This window comes from Triturus cristatus, chromosome 4_1, assembly GCF_964204655.1.
Source record: "Triturus cristatus chromosome 4_1, aTriCri1.1, whole genome shotgun sequence".
Lineage (NCBI taxonomy): Eukaryota > Metazoa > Chordata > Amphibia > Caudata > Salamandridae > Triturus > Triturus cristatus.
In genome coordinates this window covers 610,409,785-610,436,129 of record NC_140585.1, presented here as the reverse complement: position 1 = coordinate 610,436,129, position 26,345 = coordinate 610,409,785, and the positions used below count along the sequence as shown (strand labels likewise).

The 26,345-nt window shown below is 42.7% G+C and overlaps 1 protein-coding gene across 2 annotated transcripts in view; it reads right to left on the bottom strand.

Moving 5' to 3' along the window:
* PPFIA2 (PPFI scaffold protein A2) overlaps positions 1-26,345 on the bottom strand; it is a 1,995,062-nt gene that overhangs the window by 1,483,049 nt on the left and 485,668 nt on the right. For both annotated transcript variants that reach the window (XM_085652973.1, XM_085652974.1), the window contains exon 3: positions 15,559-15,606. In XM_085652973.1, the coding sequence (XP_085509099.1) occupies positions 15,559-15,606 (48 nt within the window). The remainder of the gene's footprint in view (positions 1-15,558; positions 15,607-26,345) is intronic.

Sequence of the window (26,345 nt, the reverse complement as noted above, 5' to 3'; positions counted from 1 at the left end):
ATTGGAGACAAATGTTTGTTGAGTTATCAAGACAGGTCAATGATCTAGTGATGCGTCAATCATCTAACGAAATACTTGGAATTGATCTCTCTAAAGAAAAGCCTATATGAGGCCTATATGGCTAGGGAAAAAAACAATACAGATAAAGAGTGGCTCAATATTTGAGATTTTTTTAAAGACTGGAAACCCAAAAAGTCTGATTGTTTGTTAATGCACTGGACAATAAAGGCAAATCTTGCTGAAAAAATGTTCAATGCTGCATCACACGAATTGGACATTACATGTCTAATTGTTGTGTGTGTGTCTAACATGTAGTGTGTTCTAATTCAGGGGGAATGTATTGGGTCAGTATATAAACTGAACTACATGGAGTATACTGCAATTGACCACCAGCTAGTTTAAGGTAAATCCAACATATCATCTGATTTCATGGGGGTGGGGGGAGGGTGCAGTTTACACCCACTAATAAAAAAAGAAATCCAGCTACTTGACTGTACTGTCACCTCATCATCCTTTTGTACGTTAAAGTGAAGATTTTTGCTCCAGTTTTTTTGACTGAGCTAGATGAAGTGGCGTCCTTTGTTTTTGCCCCTACTGTAGTACTTGACTATTTTCTTAACCTCTTCCTACTGACGGTCAACCAATGTATGCAACCCTAAAGGCTTCACTCTATGTGCGCTATATTGATTGTAAGATAGCTTTGGATGCTACCAATAGGTATTAATAGGGAACTGTTGTTGAAGTAATTGGCAGGTTTAGTACAGGTAGCTTAATTTGCTGGATGCTATCCAAAATTTGTATTCAAACACATGGGTTACTAGCCAGTAATTGGGCTATTCCCTACCTAATCCTCAATCCTGGATTCTTTCTCTCAGAACTCCTGCATCATTTTTCAGCACTTGCTTTCTAACTTTACGGCAGACTTTTCCAGCTACCGTCAACTAAAATATCACTAGCTGCTGCTGTAAAATCTTTATTTCGGCATAATAGCCATAAAAGAAAAACATCTATAAAATAAACCCCAAAACTGGTTATAATATTAAGAACAGTTAAAAATGTGGAACAGAAACTATGCATCCAGCTTAATGATTTATACAGATTTCAGTAGTACTCGTCGCTTCAACCACATAGCAGCCAGAAATTTTGAAACAGTGAATACAATAGATCTCGTCACATCTGATTTGAGTATACGGAATGCATGCATGCAGTGAGTGAACCCCAGATTTTTACACAAAGGTACGAGCCAATACCTTCTAGGCTTACTATAAGCCGGGCATGAAGTTCATTTTCATTATCACAATTGCAACCGAGACAATTCATTGGAAGAGAAGTAGACTACCTAGTCGTAAAGGCTCTAAGCGGTAGGGTTCCATATCTCCATTGCAGATACAGTTTCCTGGCTAAAATGGGGTAGATATCGTCTAAAAAAAATTCAAAATTATATACATGTTTAATCTTTAAAAAGGATTCTGTGAGGGTGCCCACCTCTTCATTATGGAGAAGAGAATCCAACTTACTGTCATAAAACAATCTGGAGAGGTGTTTGTGAAAGATCACATTAGAACTATTCAAAGGGTCGTCCCATAAAGCGGGAATGCCCAACCTACCACATTCGCTCTTGACATACATAAGCCAGGGTATTTTCCATATCTTGGGCATACATAATAATTCTGCCAATTCCAACCTGTAATTTAATAACTCAGGAGTTACCCAGAGCCTACGCCAAAACCTTAAGGGTTTGCCGTCAAGCTCATGGGCAATCAGTCTTATACCCAAATCTAACCTCAATGGGAGGAGTGGAGTACTGGGTGGTAGGCCAGTAGTTTTCTTAGGAATTTATTTTCAGTCATGCTAATGTCAGACTTACACACATGACCCCATAGTTCGCCCCATACATCACCGCGCCCCTGGCTTGTGTTTTATAAATCTCTAATGGTGGTCCTATTGGCTTTATGGTCGACTTGTTGGCAAGCTTTAGAATGCCCCCTGTCAACTCTGCCAATTTCAGTTGGGACTTGGTTTGCTGGGGGGGCCACGTCATACTCTCATTGATAGTTACCCCTAGATAATCAAATATCTGGACCCTCTCCAGTCTTGTAGTGCCTATTTTCGGACTGGGGCGCGTGGTCGCTGGTGGATTGAAAATCATAAATTTAGTTTTTAGTGTGTTGATCTCCAATCCCCGCTCAAGGCAAAAGGACTCAAATCTGTCCAGTATGCGTTGAATCCCCATTGGGGATTTTGAGAGTAGGAGGGTGTCGTCTGGAAACATAATTGCAGGCACCCGGTTTCCCGCCAGCTTTGGGGCATCAGTGTTTCGAACCGTATTCAAATGAGCAATCACTCCGTTGACATAGAGGCAGAACAGGTTCGGTGCCAGAATGCACCCCTGCCTTACTCCCCTTTCAACGGGGAATCGTGTTGTAGGGGCTCCATCCTTCCTGCACCTTACCCGGGCAAAATTTGCTTCGTGGAGCCTCATCAAAATGTGCAAAAGATGATGCGGTATACCCAACTCATAGAGCACAGACCACAATTTCTGGCGTGGGACCAAATCGAAGGCGGCGCGTAGGTCCACAAACACCATATAGAGGCTGCCGCCCTCCAGCGTAACCGTCTTCCAAAATAAAAGAGATAGACGGAAGATCTGATCCATAGTGGACGTGTTTTTCCTAAATCCCGCCTGGTATGGGCTCATTACCGAATGCTCATCAATGCAATCCTGCAGATGAATTCAAATTAACCTCACAAAGATCTTTTGCGGGACATCTATAAAGCTGATGGGCCTGTAGTTGGCTGGGAGCAGAGGAGAGCCCCTCTTAAATATAGGGACTATCTCTGCGCCCAGCCAAGTACAGGGCACCTCCATGCCTCTCAGGATGGCGTCGAACAAGATGCACAAATATGGGGCCCATATCCTTGGTTCGTGTCTGAAGAGGTCACCCGGAAGTTTATCCAATCCCGGGGCTTTACCAGGTATAACTTTACCAATTGCTTCATGGACCTCTCCTAGCGTAAATTCGAACACCTCCTCGGATGAGGTGGATATAAACCTGTTCCTATCGATCCCCTCAGATTCAAAACCCTCAACTGAGCTGTACAGGCTCCGGAAGTGCTCCTCCCAAACCTCCGCTGCTATATTGGGTTCAATTGGCAACACCGGCTCCCCAGAGCCAGTGTTGACAATGGACCAAAATTCCCTGCTTTCAGCTGCAGGAACCTAGACCCTCTTACAGGCCACCTCTCTGTGGACATAAGGTGTCCTCCCTTTTGTCAGAGCTAGACCTGTATCCCCCTGTTGAGAACAAACCTTCTGTCAGAGTTAGACATGTATTTTCCTCCCTGAGGACATACCTGCTCATAGAGCTAGACATGGTTTATCTGCCTGCCGAGAACACTGGCAAAAAGTCGATGGTGGCTCTGGGAATCAATGGTTGTTGTTCTTTTCAGTCCATTTTTGATTGCCAGTTCAAAGGAAGAGCTGCCCTAACTGTGACTATCTTTTCCTGCCCTCCTCCCAGGTGGATACTCCCGGACAAGAGGCCACTGTTAGTAACCTATTTTTGTGCTATCAGTGGACAATCCAGTCTTCCAGTAGAAGAGTTGTTAATAGCCAATCTGGGATGTGCATTTAATCTCTGGAGCAGGTCTCTTAGGCAAACGAGTCATACACCAATTTACTCTTAGGTGGCACAAAGTGCATTATTATAAAATTCATTTGACATTAAAGTGATCGAAAAACAACCTTCACAATTCTAAATCTTAGAGATAATCTGCCCTATGGATAGTTTCTGAGACTCCGCAGGAATTGCTCCTGTAGGGTGGATTTCTTTAAAGAATCTGATTAATTGATATCCAGATTAAGCTAACGTGGATATCCACGTAGCCTTCTGAAGAAAGCAAGGAAAAGAGCACGGTATTGTCATATAGACATACTACTGCAAATCAATCCGAATAAGAGAACGTAAACAACCGAATTGTATGTGTCTCCACATTCAACCACAGAAGCAATGAAGTCAAGCATATTATAAACTTTAATTGATCGCTTGTGGCAGACTAAGTAGGGACCATGGATCCCCCTCTATTTGCCTTTAAAAGAGGAAGTAATATCAGGGATAGTGTGGTCAGCTCATACCTGAAGGATAGAGAGGCCCCTGACACTCGGGCTTTACTGATGTTACCCCCATTAAGAGGCCACTATAAAGGTGAATTTTGTAAAGCCTGTGATTTAACAGTGGAGCAAAAAGAGTTTACACATAATGACAAACAATTTATGTTACATCATCACACAAATTGCCACATGAAAGATGTTATTTATATCATCAGATATGTCCATACCCCAAAGTTTATGTTGGTCAAACTAAACAAAAAATCAAACCAGAATACTGAAACATTGTTCGCTTATTCGCTGTAAGGTGCAAGGTGCACCGCTGGTTGAACACTTCCATAAGATGCAACACTCACATAACAGCCTCAAATGGTGGATATTGGAAAAGATTCAACAGAACCCAAGGGGGTGATCCTTGACAGCCATCATGAATTTAAGAGAGTGTAAATGGATCCATCTTTTGGATTCAGTACAGGAAAGATTAAATGAATCCGAAGAGATCTCACTACAAATCTCATTGTTGTGTACTGGTTAATAGGTTGCGCATGTACCATTACTAATGCCTACCGCTCCTCTCTATGGTTTTTGCATTTTGTTTTTCGAGAATGCTTTAAATCAGATATAATGATATTGTGGTGATAGTTTTTTTTTTTTATAAATTACACTTAATTGTAAATATAATGATGTATAATACACATATATTTTTGTTTTGAGAATGCTTTAAATCAGAAATGATAACATCAAGATTTCGTAAAAAATGCACATAATTGTAAATGTAATGATGTATAATACACATTTTTGTATTTATGTTTTCTGGAGCACCTACTGTTTTTAACAAAGATGAAACTGATTATTACCATTCTGTAATGTAATTTTACAATATCTGGTTAATATCACATGTATATCATACTCGTTTAACTGCATGACATGCATTTAGGATCAATATCGTGAATCAATACATTGCAAAGTATACCATATATGATACGGCTACATTTATTGAATACACCCATGCTCCCACAAGAGACTATTTATCTCATGTCAATAGGTCCGTTTATCCTAGAGACACTAACAGGAAGACAGGACCTTTCACTTCTTCACTAGACTGCCAAGTATCTTTTTTCTTTTTTGGCAAACAATTTTTTTTCCAACCCTGTTTAAATTGAAACAGTACTCTCTTGAGCAGAACCCCGGGCCCGGGTGTTATGACGAAGCACGTAGGAAAGGAGTCTGCATTCTAAACAAATGTATGTCATCACAACGAATTCCGTTGCAACACATGCCTTTACCACGCATGCGTTACAACGGAATGATATTTCTACTCATAACCTTTACCACGAATATTCCTTTACCATGCATACTTGCATGGTAATGGAATACTCTTGGTAAAGGTTATACCCCTCCCCTGTACCCTTACGTGATTCCCCTTCCACCAATACTTTTTATAATTACCCCTGCCCGTTACCCTCAATCCATATATATACATTTTAAATTTATATTCCCCTTACCTCTTCACATCGTCTCTTCGTTCTTCCTTGTTGACGTTGTACGTCTTAAAGTGGAAGCGTCATTCCCTTTCACCTAAAACGACGTCGATTTCCTCCACTTCCCCCACGTTATTTCCGGTTCTTTTTTGGGGGGGGGGGGCCCAGCCCCCCCAACCCCCTTTCTTTTCTCACTTTTTATTTTTTATTTTTGGGGGGAGACCCCCCAAGCTCTCTTTTTTTCTAATTTTTGCCTTTAACTCACGTCTTCGCCGACACTAAAAAAGGACTTAATGTGACGAGGAAGAAGACGTTCCAGTCCAGCTTGCGTGGTATAGACGTTCGTGGAAGGAATACGCGTTGTATAGACGTTTACGTGGTAAGTGTACCGTTGTAAACGGAACGCGTGGAAATGCCTTTGTGATAAAAGATGTTTCCCTTCTAAACATGCCAGCCGTCCAAAAGGACGCTCGGTGCGCGCTATAAATCAGGTTAGTGCAATGCGATCGCTCTCATGAAGAGGACGCGTTTACGGATTTGAAGCTACATACCACACAAAGGTATTTTCGCACCACTGAAGATCAGTTTAGCTAAATCCATGTTTTAGAATGGAAATATTTTACTTATACTTTGCCAATGTATTTAACACAGAGCCCACGGGAACAAATAATACTGGGACTCAATATTTTCAAGGTGAAAACTGTAGCGCCCGCACCTAGAGATGGATGACACCTAATTTATCAGAGGTCAGTTTCCGTTTCAGTTCCCCCTGTTCTCCTAAATGGGTGCATGTTTCTAGTATCCATTCTCAACAACACCCGTTTTTTCAAAAAAGGGTTTCCGTTTCAGATAACTCACGAGCCTTCGGAGTTTCTCCTCCCAGCAGACTTGGTAAGATCGTGTAAAGCGGATTAACCCTGCCTTTTTAACATTCCATGACGTTACTGAACGCATTATGCCCTAGGTCAGTGGAACTTACACTATATAAGCAATCTATGGATACTATTCCCATGCCTTTACCTGATTAGGTTTTATGTAATGACATAGATCGGTGAAGAGCACGCTGTGCCCATTCCATTATTGACCACCGTCTAGGAGCTATTTAGGAGCCTTTCAGGAGCTACTTAGGAGCTTTTTGGTATCATGTAACGTGTCCGCCTATTGGATTCCTTTGGAACCATAATATCAAGGTGAGCATCAATGACAGGTCTCACCTTATCTTCACATGTATAGTCTAAACACTTGAGATAAATATCAACATACACCTTTTCTTTTCATACAGGCTACACACAGTCTAGTTTTATTTGTCCTGAAGAAGACCCGCGTTGGATGCTTCTATGTAGCACAGATACACAGAGGTCGAAACGTCGACGCAAAATTAGAAGCTACACATTACATTTTGACCAGCAAAAATGATTATGAATATTTTTTAGATCATTCTGAGAATAACTATTTGTTTTTCTCTGTGCCTGAATATTTTTCTCCATGCCCTAATGTCAATGTCGTTTGTGTATGATCTGTTTTTCCATAAATACAAGAATCCTTTTTGTTGCTTAAAATACATTAATGAATAACATAATTAATGTGTGCTATTTTACTTTGAGTATGTATTTAGACTAATACTTATAGCATTGATTGATAGCCTGACAGTGAAAGGGATAGAAAAAACTTTGAAGTTATTTTGCATTGAAAAGTGTGTTGTGGCAGAACCACTGTTCGTTTCACGTAATTGTCCCCAGGTTCTGCACTATACTGGGTATCCCCATTGCTTAATACTGTACTCTGCTATGCCAGCAGGAAGCCTTCTCTCTGATTTCCCGAGAGTCAGGGGATGTGCCTGTTAGCAGGTCCTGCTCATACACCTATTGTGCTATTGACTCCACAGTGCCTGAGGGGAAACTGTGTCACTAATCACAGTGTGAGTCGGGCCCCTCCCGAACCTCCTGAAAGCTCGAATGGAAGTGCACGGGCCGCCGCTCAATCAGCACATTGTGAGAGTATATGACTCTCGAACATCAGAGTGCTTCACAAAAACTGACGGACTTCAGCTTTGAGCTGCGCTGCTTTTTGTACATGCCAATTTTACTGAGCTTGCCTTGCTGCGTCATGAGTACCAGTACTCTCTTTGACCAAGGAAAAGTTCCGGTACTCAAGCGCAGAAAACGTAGAAGTGCCGGTACTTAGTACCGGTGAGTACTGCCCCATTTAAAGCACTGTTTATTGTCAATAGTGTTAAATGTATCGCCTAGCACAGTCTGTAAATCTGCAACACTATCCATTTTTTTTTTTGCATTTGGCGACTTAGTAGCTTCAAATATGTGACACAAATACTGCTTCTGGGTAAAGTGACAGACCATGAAATACAGCAGTCTATAAATTAATTTCTTGTAAACTGTGCTATGAAATTCAAAATTAATGTGTATCTTCTGAGCTCATATTCAAAAGAGATGGGAAGATGATTGCGGTAGTGTAGCTTTCCAAAACCTCTTGTATTGTGGGGTTCTATAGATTTTTTAACACAACTCTATGCCCCATTTACCTATGGAAATGGCTTAATCCCAACTGATAAAGGATATGTGATTTTGGGACTGCTTAAAAAGCACCACTACTTATTTTTGTGGACCAGCATTGTACCATAATGAACTCTACAGTCGGTATGTTTTGTTCTAGTCTACAGCAGCAGCATGTGTATGCTTAACCTCAAACAAATTTAAAGAAAGGGAACCTGCTCTTTTACTCTCTCTATCTTGCTCAGTTACCAGGCACTCTCCTTGAAAAATACCCAAAGTAAAGCTTGAGACAAAACATGTGTCGTCTCTGAGGCATCGCTTTGGGAATCAACTTAATTACTTGTGACAGCATTAAAAAGAATAGTATGAGAACAGATGTCCTTTTTAGGTCTCACCTATCGGAAAGCATCTTATGGCTCATACAAAATATTTACAGTGGGCTTAGTGCCCGCCCATTGCTTACCAGTGATTGGCTTTATCATTACTCTTATTTGCTTGCCTGTTTTTCAATGGCTTACGTATCTTCTTGTGCCTGAATTCTCCCCTCTGAGCATAAATGCTTTACAATCCTTCCGATTGGCTGACTTGCATCCTTCCACTGCTCATATTGAGGGAACTATATTTTTTTTCGTTTTAACTTTCAGCCCTCCACGAGAGTGCATGTGATTTCTAGCTCTATCCCTTGTGTGATGCTTCTTCCACCCTAATATGCACTCCCCAAACTCTGGGTTGCTTCCTTCTTGTTCGGCCTCCTCTCTTCATAGCATTCCAATTCACACCATTACCCCACATGCTCGTGCTGCTCTGTATTTTTGGTAAAACCTCCAAGAGCCTAAAGATCGCATGAAGCTCTCCCACCCACTCACCATTGATTCCTCCCACCCACCATACCCACCTGCTCCTCCATATCTCCCGCACCCCTCTGGGACTTAATAATGCTTTTCTTTTTTTTCTTCTTTTTTTTGGGGGGGGGGGGGTCCCAGTACCTCCCATTTCCTGCCAGCTAATCGGCTTTCAGGAATGCACTTTTGTGCAAGTGAAAATCCCTTTTTAAATGTAAAGGCTATTTCCTCTCGAAGTGGCATCCACCATCTTTGGTAAATAAAATAAATTAATAAAATTGACACAGCATAATTCAATTGGCGTTTGCTTGCATTGTGACACACAAGTGTGCGTAGGTCATCATGAATGTGTGTGCCTACTAAGTGTCGCAGCTACATGACATGAGGACACAAACACGCTCATACATGCGGTGCATCCTTGCGTCTTTTTTCTTTGCCAGTGCTGTACAGCACCCACCAAAAAAGCGTTTTGATGATGCTGCAAAGCATTGGCAAAATCACTGACAAAGGCAAGAGGAATTAAAGGCGGGAACATTTGGCTTTGCCAACACTTGTAATTATTAAGACTCCACCAAGGACTGTCTGCATACTGCTCATTTCTGAGTTATTTAATTTGAACGGCTTGTCTTAAAGTCTGTGACTTACTCCTTGAATCGAAGGGTGTACCGAGTTTATTTAGCATCACTACTATTTGTCATGTCAGTTCTCTGTATACAAGATGATGACATTTCAATGTGCATTAAGTTCCACTGTTACTTTCTGTCTTGTTGGTCTCTACATAATTTAGGTTTGTATTGTAATGTGTCAGACACGCACATATTAATATGATTACCGTATATAAACGAGAAACATTGTATACCTTGAAGCATCTTTCGTTGACTGCAATTTGAGAATGATATACTGTAATAAGCCACTTGGGGGCACCAAAGTCCATTACAATACGACCAAGGTAGCCTATTCAAACTGAGTTTAGAGCTATGATAAGTGTGCTTGGAAAATAAAATTATATACTACAGCACGTAATACCCGAGAACAGAACACATTCCAAGCGCTATTCCTTCTGTGCATATGCGGAATACCCCCCAAAACATCCCAGCATTCCAAAGTAATAAAACTCATCCCAGCATTCCAAGGTAAATATAACATCCATCCGGGAAAATGAATTGTACCTTGAGTTAACTGCGAACATCAGAAATGAAATTTCTCATTACGTAAATTAAACGAACACTTGTCACGGTTGCCTTACTACAGTCACAAATTACTATCACGGACAGAGAGCATTTTCATTTGTAGAATAAGATAACATATGAAAATGCATATCACTGAAGATTGAAAGGCGAGGGCTGTATGCTGTTACAGTTGAGCAACTATGTCATTTTCTTATTACAAGTGACTCATGATCAGTGCTTTAAATGGGAAAAAATAAGTGCAGGTACTCATTAAAATGAGCTAGAGGTATAGTGAGGGGGCGGGGCTAGGGGCGGGGCTAAGGCCAAGCCATGATGATACTCAACAACTTCTATATTAGTTGCAGCACACACCAAAACACATGAGAAATGTGATTATATAAACAAAGCAGGTTAACTCATTACACAAAATGAAAGAGAAATGCAATAATATGTTAACATTTCCTTTTTTGCAATAGTTGCACCTTCTTAATGTCATACTGTTAATTGATGTTTGGCAAAATACTATATATTTTTGAGCACGCAAGTAGGAAGAAACTGAAAATATCCCTACGTCGCACCAAAGCTCTTATGGCACCAAGCAAATGAAGCAACTCATCATGACCCTCCGCAGGAGATATCTCTTGTCTCTTCCATCAATCTATCCATTCATCCTTTCATCCTACCATTTACCTGCTTATGTCCACCATTTAACCTTTACATTCTATAGTCTATTCAGTCTTTCATCAATCATTCAGTTTTTCACCATTCCGTCTATCCAAAGTTCATATCCAAACCTATCAACCCATCCATCCATCTCCAAACCTAACCATTCATCCTTTCGCTCATCCAACTCTTTATCCACCCTTTCCCTCATCCATCAATTCTTTCGCTCATCCATCCATTAACCCTTTCACTCCTTTATTCCATCCACCCTTTCACTCAATCCCTCCTTTCACTCATCCATCATCCACCCTTTCATCCATCCTCCCTACCTTTCATTCATCCATCCAATCTTTCACTTATCCACCCACCATCCGCCCTTTAACCAATCATCCACCTTCTTTCACCCATGCAAGCTTTCAATCATCCATCCATCCATTTATACATCCACCCTTGCTCACTCATCCATCCACTCACTCCTCCACTCAACCAACCACCAACCCTCCCTTTTATGTTATTTATGAATCTTTGTCGCAGAGCAGACATGTCCAAACAAAGTGCCACACATTTTCTTTAAAATACCTCCTGAGAGTGTCTTGATTCTCTCCCTTTCTTTCACTTTTTCGTACAAAAACAGGCATACAAACAAACTTAGTAGACACACAAAAGACTCAGGCAGACGAAAGCCATCTTTTCTCGTCACCTACCATGGCATTTTTAATTGCCACTAGGATTGGACTGGCCTTAGCTTGGTTGCCACTGCCAGGGGACTGCCATGATTCCTGTGCTTGTACGACCGCACATGACAGTGAGAATGTGATTGACCGCACAGGGCCTGAAGGGGGCCTGCTTTGTCAAGCTCAGCGTGATGGCGAGCACCAGGACATTATTCAAATGAGCCCTGCTGAATAGCTCAGCTGGGGCTCAGGTCAGGGCTGCAGAAGCGGCGCCTTGGCTTCCAGAGACACGGTCCACTCCTGCTCACCAGCACAGCCAATGAGTCTACTTTTTCATGAGTACCGGTACTCTCCTCTGAAGTAGAGAAGTGCCGGTACTCCGAGGGAAACATCTAAGAAGTGCCGGTACTCAGTACCGGTGAGTACCGGCCCATTTAAAGCACTGCTCATGATGCCACAAGCATACTGTGATAAAATTAGAACCATGGTCATAGTTCTCCTATATTGCAGGCTAACGTGAATTACATACTGAAATACGCCACTGGGTGGCACCAAAGTCCATTAGAAAACAACCAAAGTAGACTATGGAAACTGAGCGTAGAGCTCTGATCAGTTTGCGCCTAAAATAAAATGGTATGCTACTGCGACGCGCAATACACTCGGAATGGGACAAGCCTACAGCAGAGAGCTATTCCTTCTGTGCATATCCAGAATAATTCAAAAACAATCCCAGCATTCCAAGATAAGGTGAACATCTATCCAGGAAAATAAAATGTACCTTGAGTTTGACATTATAATCATCAGAAGTTACCATGCTCATTGCGTGAGTTGAGTGAACACTTGTCACGTTTGCCGTGCTACAGCCACAAATTACTTTCAAGGACAGAGCATTTCCATCTGAACAATAAGATAAAATGTGAAAACACATATGGACTTTCACCGGAGGTTGAAAGAAGAGGATTCTGTGCTGTTACAGTTCAGCAACTATATCCTTTTCTTTTTACAAGTGACTAATGATGCCATACATGCACTCTAATAATACAATTAGAAACAAGTTCATAGTCATATACTGAAGACTTATGGAGATGGATATTATGAGTGAAGCAGGAGTGCTCTACCGTGTAAGACACAATTGCACGCGGGATAGCCTGCACAATGTTAAAGAAACAATCAACACGTTTCGCCTGAGGGAGTCGTCAGTTATCTTGACATTGAAAAAGCACTGCATTGTTTTAAAAGATTGTGTCTGGGATCTTAAAAAAAAGGCAGCTGCCTGCATAAGGCACCAAGGCTACTGTGCCTCAGACCACTGGCTGAGCTTCTGAGAGCAGAAGCAGCATCTTCGAAACTGTACTTAATGGCGGAATGTGTTCCTGGACAACACATCTCACCAATAACAATACAATAAAGGAGTGTTGCTGTCACAACTTGGGACTTATTGAAAAAAAACAACAACATTGTGATATAAACATTGTGTTTGTAACAGTATTATATATGGGATACAGAACCCCCTGCCGTACATTACAAGGATATCGCGAGTCACCGAGGAGGGCTATGATCATACAGAGGAACACGGCCTGAGGCAGAGCTCCTTTATAAGGTTATGGAACTCCGAAGCAAACAAATCTTGTTGAGGAGACAAAGAAGTGTGCATGACAACATATTATTACTGTAGGCAAATTAAACCAAATAACTCTGGAGTAAGGAAGTGTACAAAAGAGAGAGCGGAGGAAAAACTGTATTCTGGCTCAGCTGTGCGTCTGCATGTGGATAGTGGAGGCAGAGACAGGATGAGGACATACCAGCTTGAATGTCACAGTGAGGATGGCTTCTGCCACCCCAGATGAGATGATTTCCAATACGAATACTATGGAGGCCAAAATATGTCAATTAGTTACACATCTTCTCTTACAAACTAAACGACAGTTACATTGCAGTAAGAGACACAGCGTTTATTATCCTATTTTGTTTTCCAGTACCTCCTGTGAACAGTGCCATTTGAAAAATAAGCCTTGAACAACCAGTAGGTCTGGCATTGGCAAGCAGGTGGGATGGTTAATTTCAGGTATATTTTTTATTGCAAGAATGTGCCACAAAAAATAAAGAACACATGGCTGCCATATTCTTGCATTAAATGTTTTACATTTAAAAATCCATTAAGCGATGTGGCTGTTTCAATTGTGATGTGTTACATAAAAGTCTTTCAGTTGTGACAGGCATTTTCCTATTATTTGCTAGAAATGTATAAATCCCCATTGACCCAGCACTCGTATCTCAGACAGCTACAGTGTTACAATGTCACCTAAAGCCTGCATAACTTTAAAATGAGACAAATAATGAATGTAAATGGACACCCAAGGTACAGGCAAAATTAATCGTTTTTATTTAAAGTTAATATAAAAAAAAATACAAAAACAAAAAAGTACTGCTGAAAAAAGGTTTATCAGTGAAGAGAAAATAACTATTTGTAGGTAGGTTTGAAAAGTGTGCACATGCGTTGTGCAGTCACTCAAAGTGACGGCTTTGCTTCACCAATTCCTTTTTATGGTCTGGCTTCACAGTGCAGCTGTTGCGAGACAATTATGTGAGCATCACTGGAAACAGATTTGGCTCCACCCACATGTTGGGGGATCAAGATTACATGTTTTGATTGGCCAGAAGTTGTGTGCTTCCACAAAAAAGTGCTTGCCCTCCAGCAGCTGTGACCTGACAAATGGCATTGGTTTTGCTAAATGAAGGGCCTTAGATAGCTAGATAATTTATGTTGGCTTTCTCTGGCAGGAGCTCATTTGCTAGGTGGGCACTCATTAATCTATATTGATTTTTAGGTCTGGCTTGACAGTGCAATTGTTACCTGACCTTTTAACCTACAACACTATTATTCTACTGTGCTTTGCATCCACTCAAATACATGTTCATTCTCATGCTATTTACTGGTTATGCTTCACATTGCCATTCAACATTCCTTTAAAGCCAGGCCTCTTGGCATGGCCAGTGCATGTTATATATAGTTGCCTCAATTCCTGCAGGAAACGGCCATTTCTCTGTCCTGACCAAGCTGGCTGGAGATGTAAACATGAACGTATCCTGGAAACTGCTAAGTCTGTCAGTGAAACCATTATTGCAACAAACCAATCTATTCCCTGATCAGCACATGTAACTGTAACTGCGATTTTGCTACACTGCTATTATTTATTCACCTACAAATCAGCAGAAAGTCTGCTTCAAGAAGCATAGTCACCAATAATCATACAACTACGGCTGATCCTTTTTAAATCAAGATGTGTTTGTACACTGTAACAGATTTAAATGAAGGCGAGCATTGAACTCTACCGACTCTTTCTATATTGTCCCAAAAAACAGCGCAGCAACAGAATCTAAAGTGCTCATTCAGCGTTTGCACAGCAGGGGGAGCCACTATACAGCTCAAGAAGTTGATGTCGCTTCATAATGTAATTAGATTCAGTACTGTGATCAATTTTCTTGTTTGAACTAGTAACTTAATTATTAGAAAACTAGGCATGGTTGTTGTAAAATGCTTAATACAGAATATTGGTCCAGACATTTATTCAGTTTCAATGGGTTCTTAGTTTATTGCTCTTGACAAATTAATTGTCTTTATCTTCAAAACATAAAATCAAATAAAAAATAATAATTAAAAGATTAATTCCCTGAAAATTCCAATTACATAAAACATACCTTATTCCTTGTAAAGTGTCCGCCCTCGGTATTCTAAACATGTTTAGATTTCCGAGAACCTGGCAATCAGAGTTTACTGTTGCTATACCGGCAGTACTGGTCAGCAGAGCGTGTAGTGTAGACTTTTTGACATTTTACCATAGTCATACCATTCGATATTGGTACATAATCGAGTAATGCCTGTACTGCAGTGGTTATGGACCTCCAAATAGCACATTTAAATAAAGAGGACACACAGTAGGCCACTGTAAAAAAATGAACATTAGCTTTTGATTTTTACGAAACATAAAGCATCTGTCATCAAACTAATACAATGACTTATTCATTATCCTTTCCCATTATTCCTGCAGAAGGTTTTATGCATCAAATAACAAATATGCAGCATTAATGAAGCGGAAAAGGTGTTACATACAGGATGTGCTCGTACTCCTCCTCGCTCGCCTTGATTCCCAGTTCCACTCTAAAAAACAGAAACATGTTTTTGTTATTGAGAATGATTTATCAAGAACATTTATTTACACTTTGCATGTACTTGAGGTTTCTGTGTCACTTTTAACTGTGCCACACGATGGCGAAGTTTCATCAGTAAACATACACTGACTTTGAAAACACGTTCATTTTTAGGTATCGCCTGACCCAGCGCATGCGCTGGTCTGGCGAGACTTATTGAGAGGGCTCCAAAAAGTGCTACCAGGCCAGCCTAGAGCTACAGTGCATGTGCGCGGGCGCGCGCGCCGCGCTTTACCGCGATTACTTTCACTTTTGCGGCCGCTTTGCATAGTCAATAGGTCTCGCTTTTGGAAACTTATAAGTATTTAGTTATGCAACTGTTGCATGGCTAAACACTTATAAGGTCCCAAAGGCGAGACCTATTGGCTATGCCAATGCTTGTTGAAACTGTGAAGACGATTTAGACAGCTTTGCGAGGCAGAGTACACTAAAGACAGGGTGGGGCGAGCCTGTAGGGCAATCTGACAATGGTCAAAGTAAGGGCTAATCTCAAAGGTCAGTGTGTGGGCCAGTTTTGTGGCTGGTCTGTGGACCTGTGCTATGATATGGTGTGCCGGTTTTGGGTGTTAATTCCATGCTGTTAAAACAAACATTTCCGGCAGCGAGTACAAATGCCTACAGTCTCCCTTACCTTGCAAAACTATACATAACAATAGACAAAAAATAAATGCGGGAGACATGATTTCTTAAGCAAAAAATAGCTTTATTTTGGCTGTCTCCCAACTGAAATTGCCTCTGGGTCAATAGAAGTCAACAGGAGAAATTCATTCTCCCAATTATTTTTTTAAATCTCTCCCTTACCTCTTCTAAAATGTTAGCATGTATGCAAAACACTAGTACAGCCTGTCTTTACAAGTTCAACTCTGCCCTTATTTGCAAATGTGGTCCACTTTTTTTTAGCTATCGGATTAAGTAATGGAGACCTGGGGTGTCCAGGCCTATTTTCTGTCCCGGTCCAACCCTGAAAAAACTAACTCACAGTATCCTGTCACTGCCAAAAGTTCTGATTTCATGTCAGATACCCACTAGCAGACCTAGTTTCTATTCAAAGGAACCCTCTGTACTATTTCTAATCTTGTGGTTTTACTTTTAACTTTATATATCTGGGCTAAAAAAAAAATTCCAGCATTCAATGAGATGCTCACCTGGGCATAATGAATTGTTGAGTCTTTCTTAGATAGGAGCATTTTCCAGCCATGTTGTATGAACAGGGATTTCAATTGTGGGGGGGGGGGGGAGAATAAGTGTTTCTCTGGGTCTCAGACCCAGCAGGAATTACAAATTGTCATTGAAATGGGTCCTTATATAAGGCCAAATATGCATGTACTTAACTTTGCAGGCAAAAAAAATAAGCTATTCATGAAAAATTAGTTTATAAAGTGCTGAGGTAATCCATTTCAGCAACATCATTCCCGTTTACATTTCATGTGTTTTACTTCTTGCATTGTCTAAGAGTGCTCACTTTTTCCAGCTTTTGTTCATGGAGCATATCACTCTTGTATAGTGCATGCTGTGACCAGAGTCTCCTCTTGTGTTTGTGTAATTTCTGGTTGTAGGTGGGTGTTTATAATAGGACACAATTGAGAGCCCTGGAGATTAGGCTGAAGGCAGTAGTTTCTCTACAGTCGTCGATAGAAGTTCGAACAGATGACGGTACACAAGGTCTTTCTTTTATTTCAACAATGAACACAAAGGCAGCATCCAACATGTGTTTCGTCCTCCCGGACTTTTTCAAGGCTGAAAAATTGTGTACAACAATCATTTGTACCGTTATATGTACATACATTATGTTATAAAAGCGTGCCCGCACAATGTGGGAGGCTCCTTACGAGGTGATCATAGAGATCATCACGATGAATAACGAAAATAGAAGATACACCACACGTGATGTGGTATGTTTGAATGAAAAAAAAGGGAAAACAGAAAAAAAGAAGAATGAGAGTAAATTAGGCACCTTAAAGTGTATCCAAGCACAGCCTCATGTTGATTGATCCAACGCATAACGCCACTGATTTCCCAACGGCCAAAGAAGAGGCACCAAATTAAATTGTGATTCAACCATGCACATGGACTCATTGTGTACATTTCCTGAGAAAGTCATCTACAAAAAAGTTATTTTAGCTTGATTAAGGTAACACGAAATGGTAATCATTGATGTGCTGCAGATCAGCATGAACTCAGTATCTCTATACCACTGTTTCCAATATGTGTCACTTTTGCATTAAAAAAGAGGAATATTAGGACCACTAGTATCACTGTTATTATACTGACATAAACTGTATTTGAACTATATGTCCCTAAAAAAAAAACCTTTGATGGATACCCTATCCCAGGCATTTTTCCTGTATTGCCCAGACAAGGCTCATTATGTTTCTACTGTGGTATATGGAATGTACTCCGGTAAATAGAGATCCAATGCAATCTTATGTTGCATCCCCGAAAGTCAATGTATTTAAGATGGCTGGACCCTGATAAGTCCACTGCGAATACAAAAAACATGTATTCAAGATTTATCACGAATACTGTCTGTGTATCGTCATTCTAATAGGCAAAGAACGCCTGTAGTTCCTTACCGTGTATCGACTTTGTCCTGAATCGTGACGGATGCCGACAGTGTCACTACAGACCATTCCATGGTAATGGTGACATTAGACTGGGGGTGGGGGGCGAGTGTGACACAGGTAGTGGTCTCTCCAAAATGTGCAGCTGCCTGTCTGCTTGGAAATGACCTGAAGAGCTCAGAATGGGCTGAGGTAGAGCTGAAAACACATGCAGCAAATTCTGAGACAGTGTGTGTGAAGACAAAAGCACAAACTCGAACACAGGGTGAACAAGAAGTGTTGGAGCCTGGAAGAATGGCCCAATCTTTCAAGAGGAAAGGCAAGAAGACTGTGGGACCAGCTTCTGAACAGCAAAAGACTCGAGACCCCTCTCCTCAGGAAACTGAGCCCATGGGACTTGAACCTCACCAGGTTCAGCCCCTGGACCCAGGGGGACCACCTAGGGAACAGCTGTGACTTGGACAACAGGTATGTCCACCTCTTGAAGGCCTGCGACAGCAAGCTGATGCACAGGAAAAGGGAGATGTCAGTGGCTCTCAAAGGACCTACTGGGAGGAGGGACTGCTGTATACTGAGGCCACTCGGAGAGTGGTAGTGCCTCAGCTGTAAAGAGAGTTTCTACGCACATTGGCCCATGACATCCTCCTACCAGGGCATCGGCGCCAGACCAAGATGTGGGAAAGGCTTGTCAGCCATTTCTATTGACCCCAGATGTCCCACAAAGTAAAGGGGTTTGTCAGCTCATGTGTCACCGTTCAGGACCGTGGCAAAATAGGTGTACATCCAAAGGCTTGGACATAGTGGGTCCACTAGAACCACCCACAGCATCAGAAAACCAATGCATACTGGTAGTGGTGGATCATGCTACCAAAAAGATAATCACCTCATCATATTTTGTCATTAGCATAGGTGAGGGTGCATGAGTGCGCACATCTCTCGGAGGTTCAGAACATGGCCTTTGCACAGTTATTCTGCATTCAGGCCACAAATCACTCTGCAATACAATGCCAAAGAAAGTATTCAAATATGTCAACAAAATGTTCTAAATGTTAACAAATCTACAATTGGTGTATACCACTATGCAGGATTCTCTCTCATTTTCAAAATAATTGTTGGAAATGTTACAAGATCACCTCCACTCCACTCCATTGCGCATGCACATAACCTCCACCTGGCATTTCCCTAATTGGAAAAATAAATGCCTCATCTTCATCTGAACGGGTAAAAGGCACATTAAAGGGATTTATTTAGAACTGTTCTATTGCTTTTGATATACATTTTTAACTGCAAGAATTATTGATAAACTCGCCAGAGAGATATTATTCAAATGTATTTTATCTAAGAAATATTTTTGTTCCTTGTGAGGACATAAGAACCAATGAGCCAATCACAAAACAATAAATATTCAAAACATGGGTATATATAGGAAAAGGTTTTATCTTTTGAAATTTATCAAGGGTACTACACAGTTATACAAAAAATGTAACAAGAGGAAAGTATATACAATTGTATAACCCTTCAATGTCACTATTGTAAACACTTGTTCTCATTGTACATTATTTTCCAGAAGAGAGTGTGAGTGTTGACGTTTCGGTCTCTATGCATTTGTCCATGAGACCATCTTCAGGACTATCATATGAAGACATGTGAAGAACTTCAGTCTTTAAACATTATCTTGAAGCTACAATTCATTCATGTTTGCTTTGTATTTTAACATAGTTGTTTCATAGTTCAGGTTGAGACCAGTGTAGTTCTTAATATGATTAGTCTATAGAGGGGATTAAGATTTAAAGGAAAAGGCTAAAGCTTTACTAGGCAGCACTTTCCTGTGCTGGTCTCAGTGCTTAATTTAAACCGGTGGTCACTGGTGAGGCACACCAGTACTTATTTTTGGGCACCAGAACATATTTTTCATGATTAGTCAATGCCCCAGATCAAGACAGAGAAAGGCAGAAAAGGAGAAAAGAATAGGGAAGAGAAAGCTGTGAAAGTAGTCTCAGAGGGAGAAATCGGAGATTAAAAAGAATCTGAAAGAGTGAGAGAAAGGGAAAGGGGTGCAGGAATGGGTGGAGTCAAGTCTAAGCAACCTTGGTAATCGTAACCTGACATACAGAATAACCGGTGGCAAGCTTCTGAGAGACGATTTGGGCACCAGCACTTATTCTTTTACAAATTAAGCACTGACTGGTCTGAACATTTTACAAATTGGGAAAATAGTATTTAGTAAAGTTAAAACTTGCAATATTATTAAACCAGAAAGGGCACTGGTATGTAAGAGCCAAAGCACCCACCAATCGGATTATTCATTGTTTATATGTACAGAGCACTATATGCCCTTAACACTATACACTAAGATATAAGAAACAGAGTAGCACTAAAAGAAAAACGATGTAATTTGTTGCAAAAATACTGTAAATAAAACGTTATATCACATAAATAGAAATGATGGAAAGTTCTGTTCATTTGGTTACACTCGAGTGCTATTGTATTTACTACTGCTCAATTTTAAAGTCCTGGACACATGCCATTTGTTTCTGTGAAACATCCATTAAACAAAGCAATGTTCGGCAGTACCCCATTTGGGTCAATCAGAATGTCGATAATAAAATATCTAATAATAACCAATAATTATCATTCACTTTCAATGTATTGATTTATGAGGGGCACATATGCATTTTGCTAAAATACATATATTACATCTCCTTACTTCGACATGCTTATCTCATTCTCATAAAAAAATTGATTTTAAGGCCAGTGAACTCAATGAATAAAAGTGCCAAACCAGGTAGCAATGTGGAATGCAAGGAGAAAAAGTAAACATTTCCGAACACCATCTCTTTCGGAAGATCTGTAAAGCCACCGAAAAACAAAATATGTCCGTAATTGTAAATGGGTAAATATAACTACAATCGGCTCTTTCGCCACGTTCCACAGTGCGCTACATTAACAAGGCTGAAAAAAATATTTGTCTTCAAAAACGGCTGTACTTCACGCAGCATTGAGAATTATTTGTCGTGGTACACCAATGCCACCCTATTTCGCCTTCAGTTAAACATTTATCCCAATATGCCCTTTCTAAATTGAAAGAAATGTCATTCATGTTATTGCCCACTAGGTGGCAGAGCAGATCAAGTTATGGCCAAGTGCGATTTTTCAGTGTGAAGTAGCGTGATGAAATATATTTCTCGTGCAACCAAATGCCTGTTCTCCCCTCATCACAAAGAGACAACAGAGTTATTCCAACAGTAAATGCGGACACCCCCCCTATAAATAATAACTACTTTTAGAAATCCTGTAATATCATACTCTATTTATCTTGGCGGAGAGCAACGTTCGTGTATCTGTGTATCTGAAACGAGTTCCTGAGATATGTGGGTTGAAGTCATATAGAGATAGATACATGCCCCTAATTTGCATCAATACATGCTTCCTTTAGAGAAAACTTAATGCAGTCTACAGTGCATGCCCTAACTTACAGAATTATAATCCTGTATGATTATACTGCTCGCTCGATCTCTCCTGGGCCTTTGACACTTTGTCAATCACAACATTCTACTAAACACCCAAAAATCACCAAAGGGTCCGAGCAGTACAGTCCTTAAATGGTTCTCATCTTATCTCAACCACCGCCAACGACAAATCAAACTTAAGTACTTCGTTTCTAATCCCACTGATGTTCATAAGGTGTTCCCCATGGCTCTATTCTAGCTCCGACTCTTTTCAATCTATGCATGGAACCCTTAATTTCAATCTATACATGGAACCCCTAAACTTGATGTTACACCAGGCAAAATATATCATACCATTCTTATGCAGATGATACACAACTACCTCAATATCCACTCATTAGAGGACGCAATCCATCTCTATCAAACTCTCACAACAATTCAAGCTTCTAAAGCTAAACTCCCTTAAGACTGATCTCCTTCTCATCTCTCACCCCATAGCCACCCTCCACCACGCAACTGGCTCCACCACCTCAACGCCCTGGGCTGCACTCCCAAAATCATTGACTGTACTAAATCTCTTGGAATGATCGCCCACATTAACTCCACCACCAAAGGTGCACTATGCCAACTCATTCTAATAAATAAATGAAAAATTCTACTTAGGAAAATAAGCCTTTCTTCCCTCTGCCTGACTTCCAGAATGTGCTACAAGCACTAGTAATCTCCAGAATAGAATATGGTAATGCAGTGCTTAGAGACACACCACAATCTCATCTAGCCCACTAAGAGCTACACTCAAAGTGGACACCAGACTAGTAACAGGAACAATTCACTGTGGTCACATCACTCCCTCTCGGATGACACTCAAGTTGAAGAAGTTGCATTAGAAAGAAAACTTGTATCACTCACAAAGTGCACCACCGAGGAAGCCCCAAAATACATGGCACCTTGTATAGTGGTGGCCGCTCACTGGGAAGCTCAGACTCTACTCTCAGAACCACCAGTTTCAGAACAGGAAGGACCTGTTCAGTCGTGTGTGTGTGGGGCAGTCTAGTGGTTGAAGGGGCGGGGTATCCGGGTGAGGGAGGAAAAGGAGGAGCGTGTGGGAGGACGGCAGTTAGAGTAGGGACGGGGAAGTGAAAGGTTGATAATAAAGGATTGACGTGATAGAACACGGTGTCTGTCGTTATAGGAATAGTACTACGACACGACAGCTGGCGACGAGGGTGGGATGAGCGGTGTGCTCTCCTGAACCCCAACGTGCGACCGCATCTGCCCGAGCGCGAAGAGCAGAAGAAGACGTCGGGAGCAGCGCTACGCGTGCAACCGTGTTCAGCGTCTGTCCGGAGAGTGCGGAGTGAAAGTGAGACCCTGGCCCCCCCTGTTTGGTCCCTTCCGAGCGAGTGACCTGCCGCGTGAGAGTCCCCCCGGCAAGAAGCGGAAGACGAGCGGATCCGGTGGAAGCGGCAGCGCAGCTCACCTGCCTGACACCGACTGAGGCCTCGCGGAGCTGGTGAGTGAGGCTCCCAGAGCATGATGAGCAGCGAGTGAACAGAGGCTGAGACACGTGTGAAGCCCGGTGTGTTGAGCCGGCCCGGCGGCCATCTTGAAACCAGGCAGTTCTATGAGGACACCCCCATTAAATCGGATAGGCGGCCATCTTGAAGTCAGGCGCCCATGAGCCATTAAAGGGGATTGAACAAGCACGAGCAAAGGCAAGCACAAAACAAGCACAGAAATAAACAAGCACAAGCAAAAGCAGGAAAACCTTACAACAAACCCGAGCAAAGACAAGTAAAAGAGGTGAATGAGCGTGGGCAAAGGCGGCAAACACATCAAACAAGCCCAAGCAAAGACAAGGGAGCGGAGACAAGTCCACGTGCACAGAAACAAACAAGCACGAGCAAAAGAAGGACAACTTTGCAACAAGCCTAAGCAAAGGCAAGTAAGCGGAGACAAATCCACGTGAGGCGCAATGTCAAATCAGGGATCACCCGCACGCCAAGAGGCGAAACCCATCGTCATGGGACTGTCGCACCTGCGCCCTCCAGAGCCGTTGGCACTTGTGGTCAGAGGCAGCATGGGCCCCCGCTGGGAAGAGTGGATCGAAGATTTTGAAGACTACATCAAAGGCTCCAAAGTACTCGGGGATGAAGATCAACTGATTGCGCTTCGAAACCTCGTGGGGAAGGACATCAGCAAAATGATCAAGGAAATCCCAGCTGCGGATGCAGGGACGTATGCCAAGGTACGGGAAGCGTTGGACAAAAAATTTGTACACAAAAAGAACGTAGACTACGAGCGGTATGTGTTCCAGCGGGCGCACCAAGAAAAAGATGAAGCGATGGGCACATACATTACTCGACTAAGAAGGTTGGCACGCCACTGCAATTTTGAAGCATTCTCAACGGATGACGCCATAAGGCTGCGCGTCATTGACGGCTGTCAGTCGGAGACGCTCCGGAGAAAATTGTTAAAAAAAAGTCACACCTTAGACGAAATCGAAGAGATGACGAGAGTGCATGACCAGACTGAGGAGCAGGCCAAGGCCATGGAAGCTGGGCGCATGGAACGCCAAGAGCAGATATGTCAGGTGCGAACCGGCCGCTCTCGTCGAGGGTCCAGGGAGCGAGGGCGGTACGTTCGACCACCATCGCGCCGGCGCAACTCTGGGCACCGTCGACCCGACTCAGAGAGGAAGAGCAGACGACATGATCACGTGAAGAAGGCGGCAGCACGGAGATGCAACAGATGACTTCCCACACTCCGGTGCATGCCCAGCCATGGGACAGCAGTGCCGCAAGTGCGGTCGGAGCACCCACTTTGAAGCCATGTGCGGAGAGTATCGACGCAAAAAAGAAAAGAATTTGCCTGCAATGGCGCGGAGCGACACGCGCCGGCATCACGCGCGAGCGGTGCGTGATCGCCCAAAGTCGTCATCCAGGTCATCGCATTCCAGCAGGGAGTCGCGAACATCGCGATGGTCGAGGAGATCACCCTCTCGAGATTCGAGATCGACTTCAGACGAACGTGAATACTCGGTGGAGTATGCGAACATGATTGCTGATCCTGATCAGCTAAAGAAATTCCCCCGGCTAGACATCAGTGTCGGTGAACACAATACAAAATTTGTAATGGACAGTGGGGCGTCGCTAAACTACATCCCAGTGACGGAATATAACAAAATGAACCCTCGCCCTCAACTGAGCCCGGCATACGTCCGTGTCTACACCTGGATGTCCAGGAAACCACTTCCCTGCCTTGGGAAGTTTTCAACGACGCTGAGACATCAGACAACGTCTGTCCCCGCCGTGATTCATGTCATAGAGGGACCAGAGGCGGGCTGTCTCCTTAGTCTGCCAACGGCCGAACGACTCGGCTGGTGGAAATCCTATACCGTGTCAGCAATAACAGCGACATCATTCACAAATTCCCGAAGTTATTCATGGGACTTGGCAAGATGATCAGAGGCCGGATCCGCCTCCACATCAATGAACAGGTCCAGCCGGTTGCCCAGCACCCTCGGAAAGTGCCATTCCACCTCCAACAGGCTGTGGAAGACGAACTGCACGAGTTGCTGACGGCCGATATCATCGAAGGCACAGAGGGTCCCACCCCGTGGGTGTCGCCAGTGGTAATCGTCCCAAAGAAAGGAACTCTCGGAAAGGTCCGGTTGTGTGTGGACATGCGGATGCCCAACACCGCTATTGAGAGAGAGCGTCATCCAGGACCCCACCTGAGCGACATTATAGCGGCACTCAACGGTGCGCGAGTGTTCTCCAAGCTAGACCTTAACAAAGGGTACCACCAGCTGGAACTCCATGAGAACTCTCGATATATCACAACTTTTGCGACACACCTGGGGCTATTCAGGTATAAGAGGTTGAATTTTGGCATCTCATCAGCCGCTGAGATATTTCAAGAAGCCATTCGCCAAACTATCCATCACATCCCTAACACACTGAATTACAGTGATGACATTCTGGTGTATGGGGCGAACGTCCAGGAGCACGACACGGCCTTGGACCGAGTCTGCCACGCGCTTCTGGAAGCAAATTTGACACTCAATAAAGAGAAATGCGAATTCCACCAGTCGAAGCTGAAGTTCTTCGGGCACATCTTCTCGGGGGCCGGGATGAAGCCTGACCCCGATAAAGTGAGCACGCTAAACGACACTAAGAGCCCACGAGATGTCAGCGATGTGCGGTTATTCCTGGGTATGGCGAGTTACTGCTCGAGATACATTAGGGACTATGCCACGATCAGCCGCCCACTCCGAGCACTGACAAAGCAAGGACTGACATTTGAGTGGACTTCCGAGTGTGAGCGAGCTTTCCAGGAAATTAAACAAGCCGTGGGAGCAGCTGAAAGCCTGGCATACTTTAGCCCGGACCGCAAGACCGAAATTACAGTAGACGCAAGCCCAGTCGGCCTAGGTGCCATCCTGGCCCAATATGACAATGACTCGGACCAGCGTCACATAATAGCACATGCCAGCCGAAGCCTCTCCGACACGGAAAAAGCCTACTCCCAACCTGAAAAGGAGAGCCTGGCAGTAGTGTGGGCCTGTGAGCACTTCCACGTGTTTATTTATGGAAAGCATTTCACCATGGTGACGGATCACCAAGCGCTCGTCACTATCTTTGGGAATCCACGCCCGAAAATGCCGCCCCGCATTG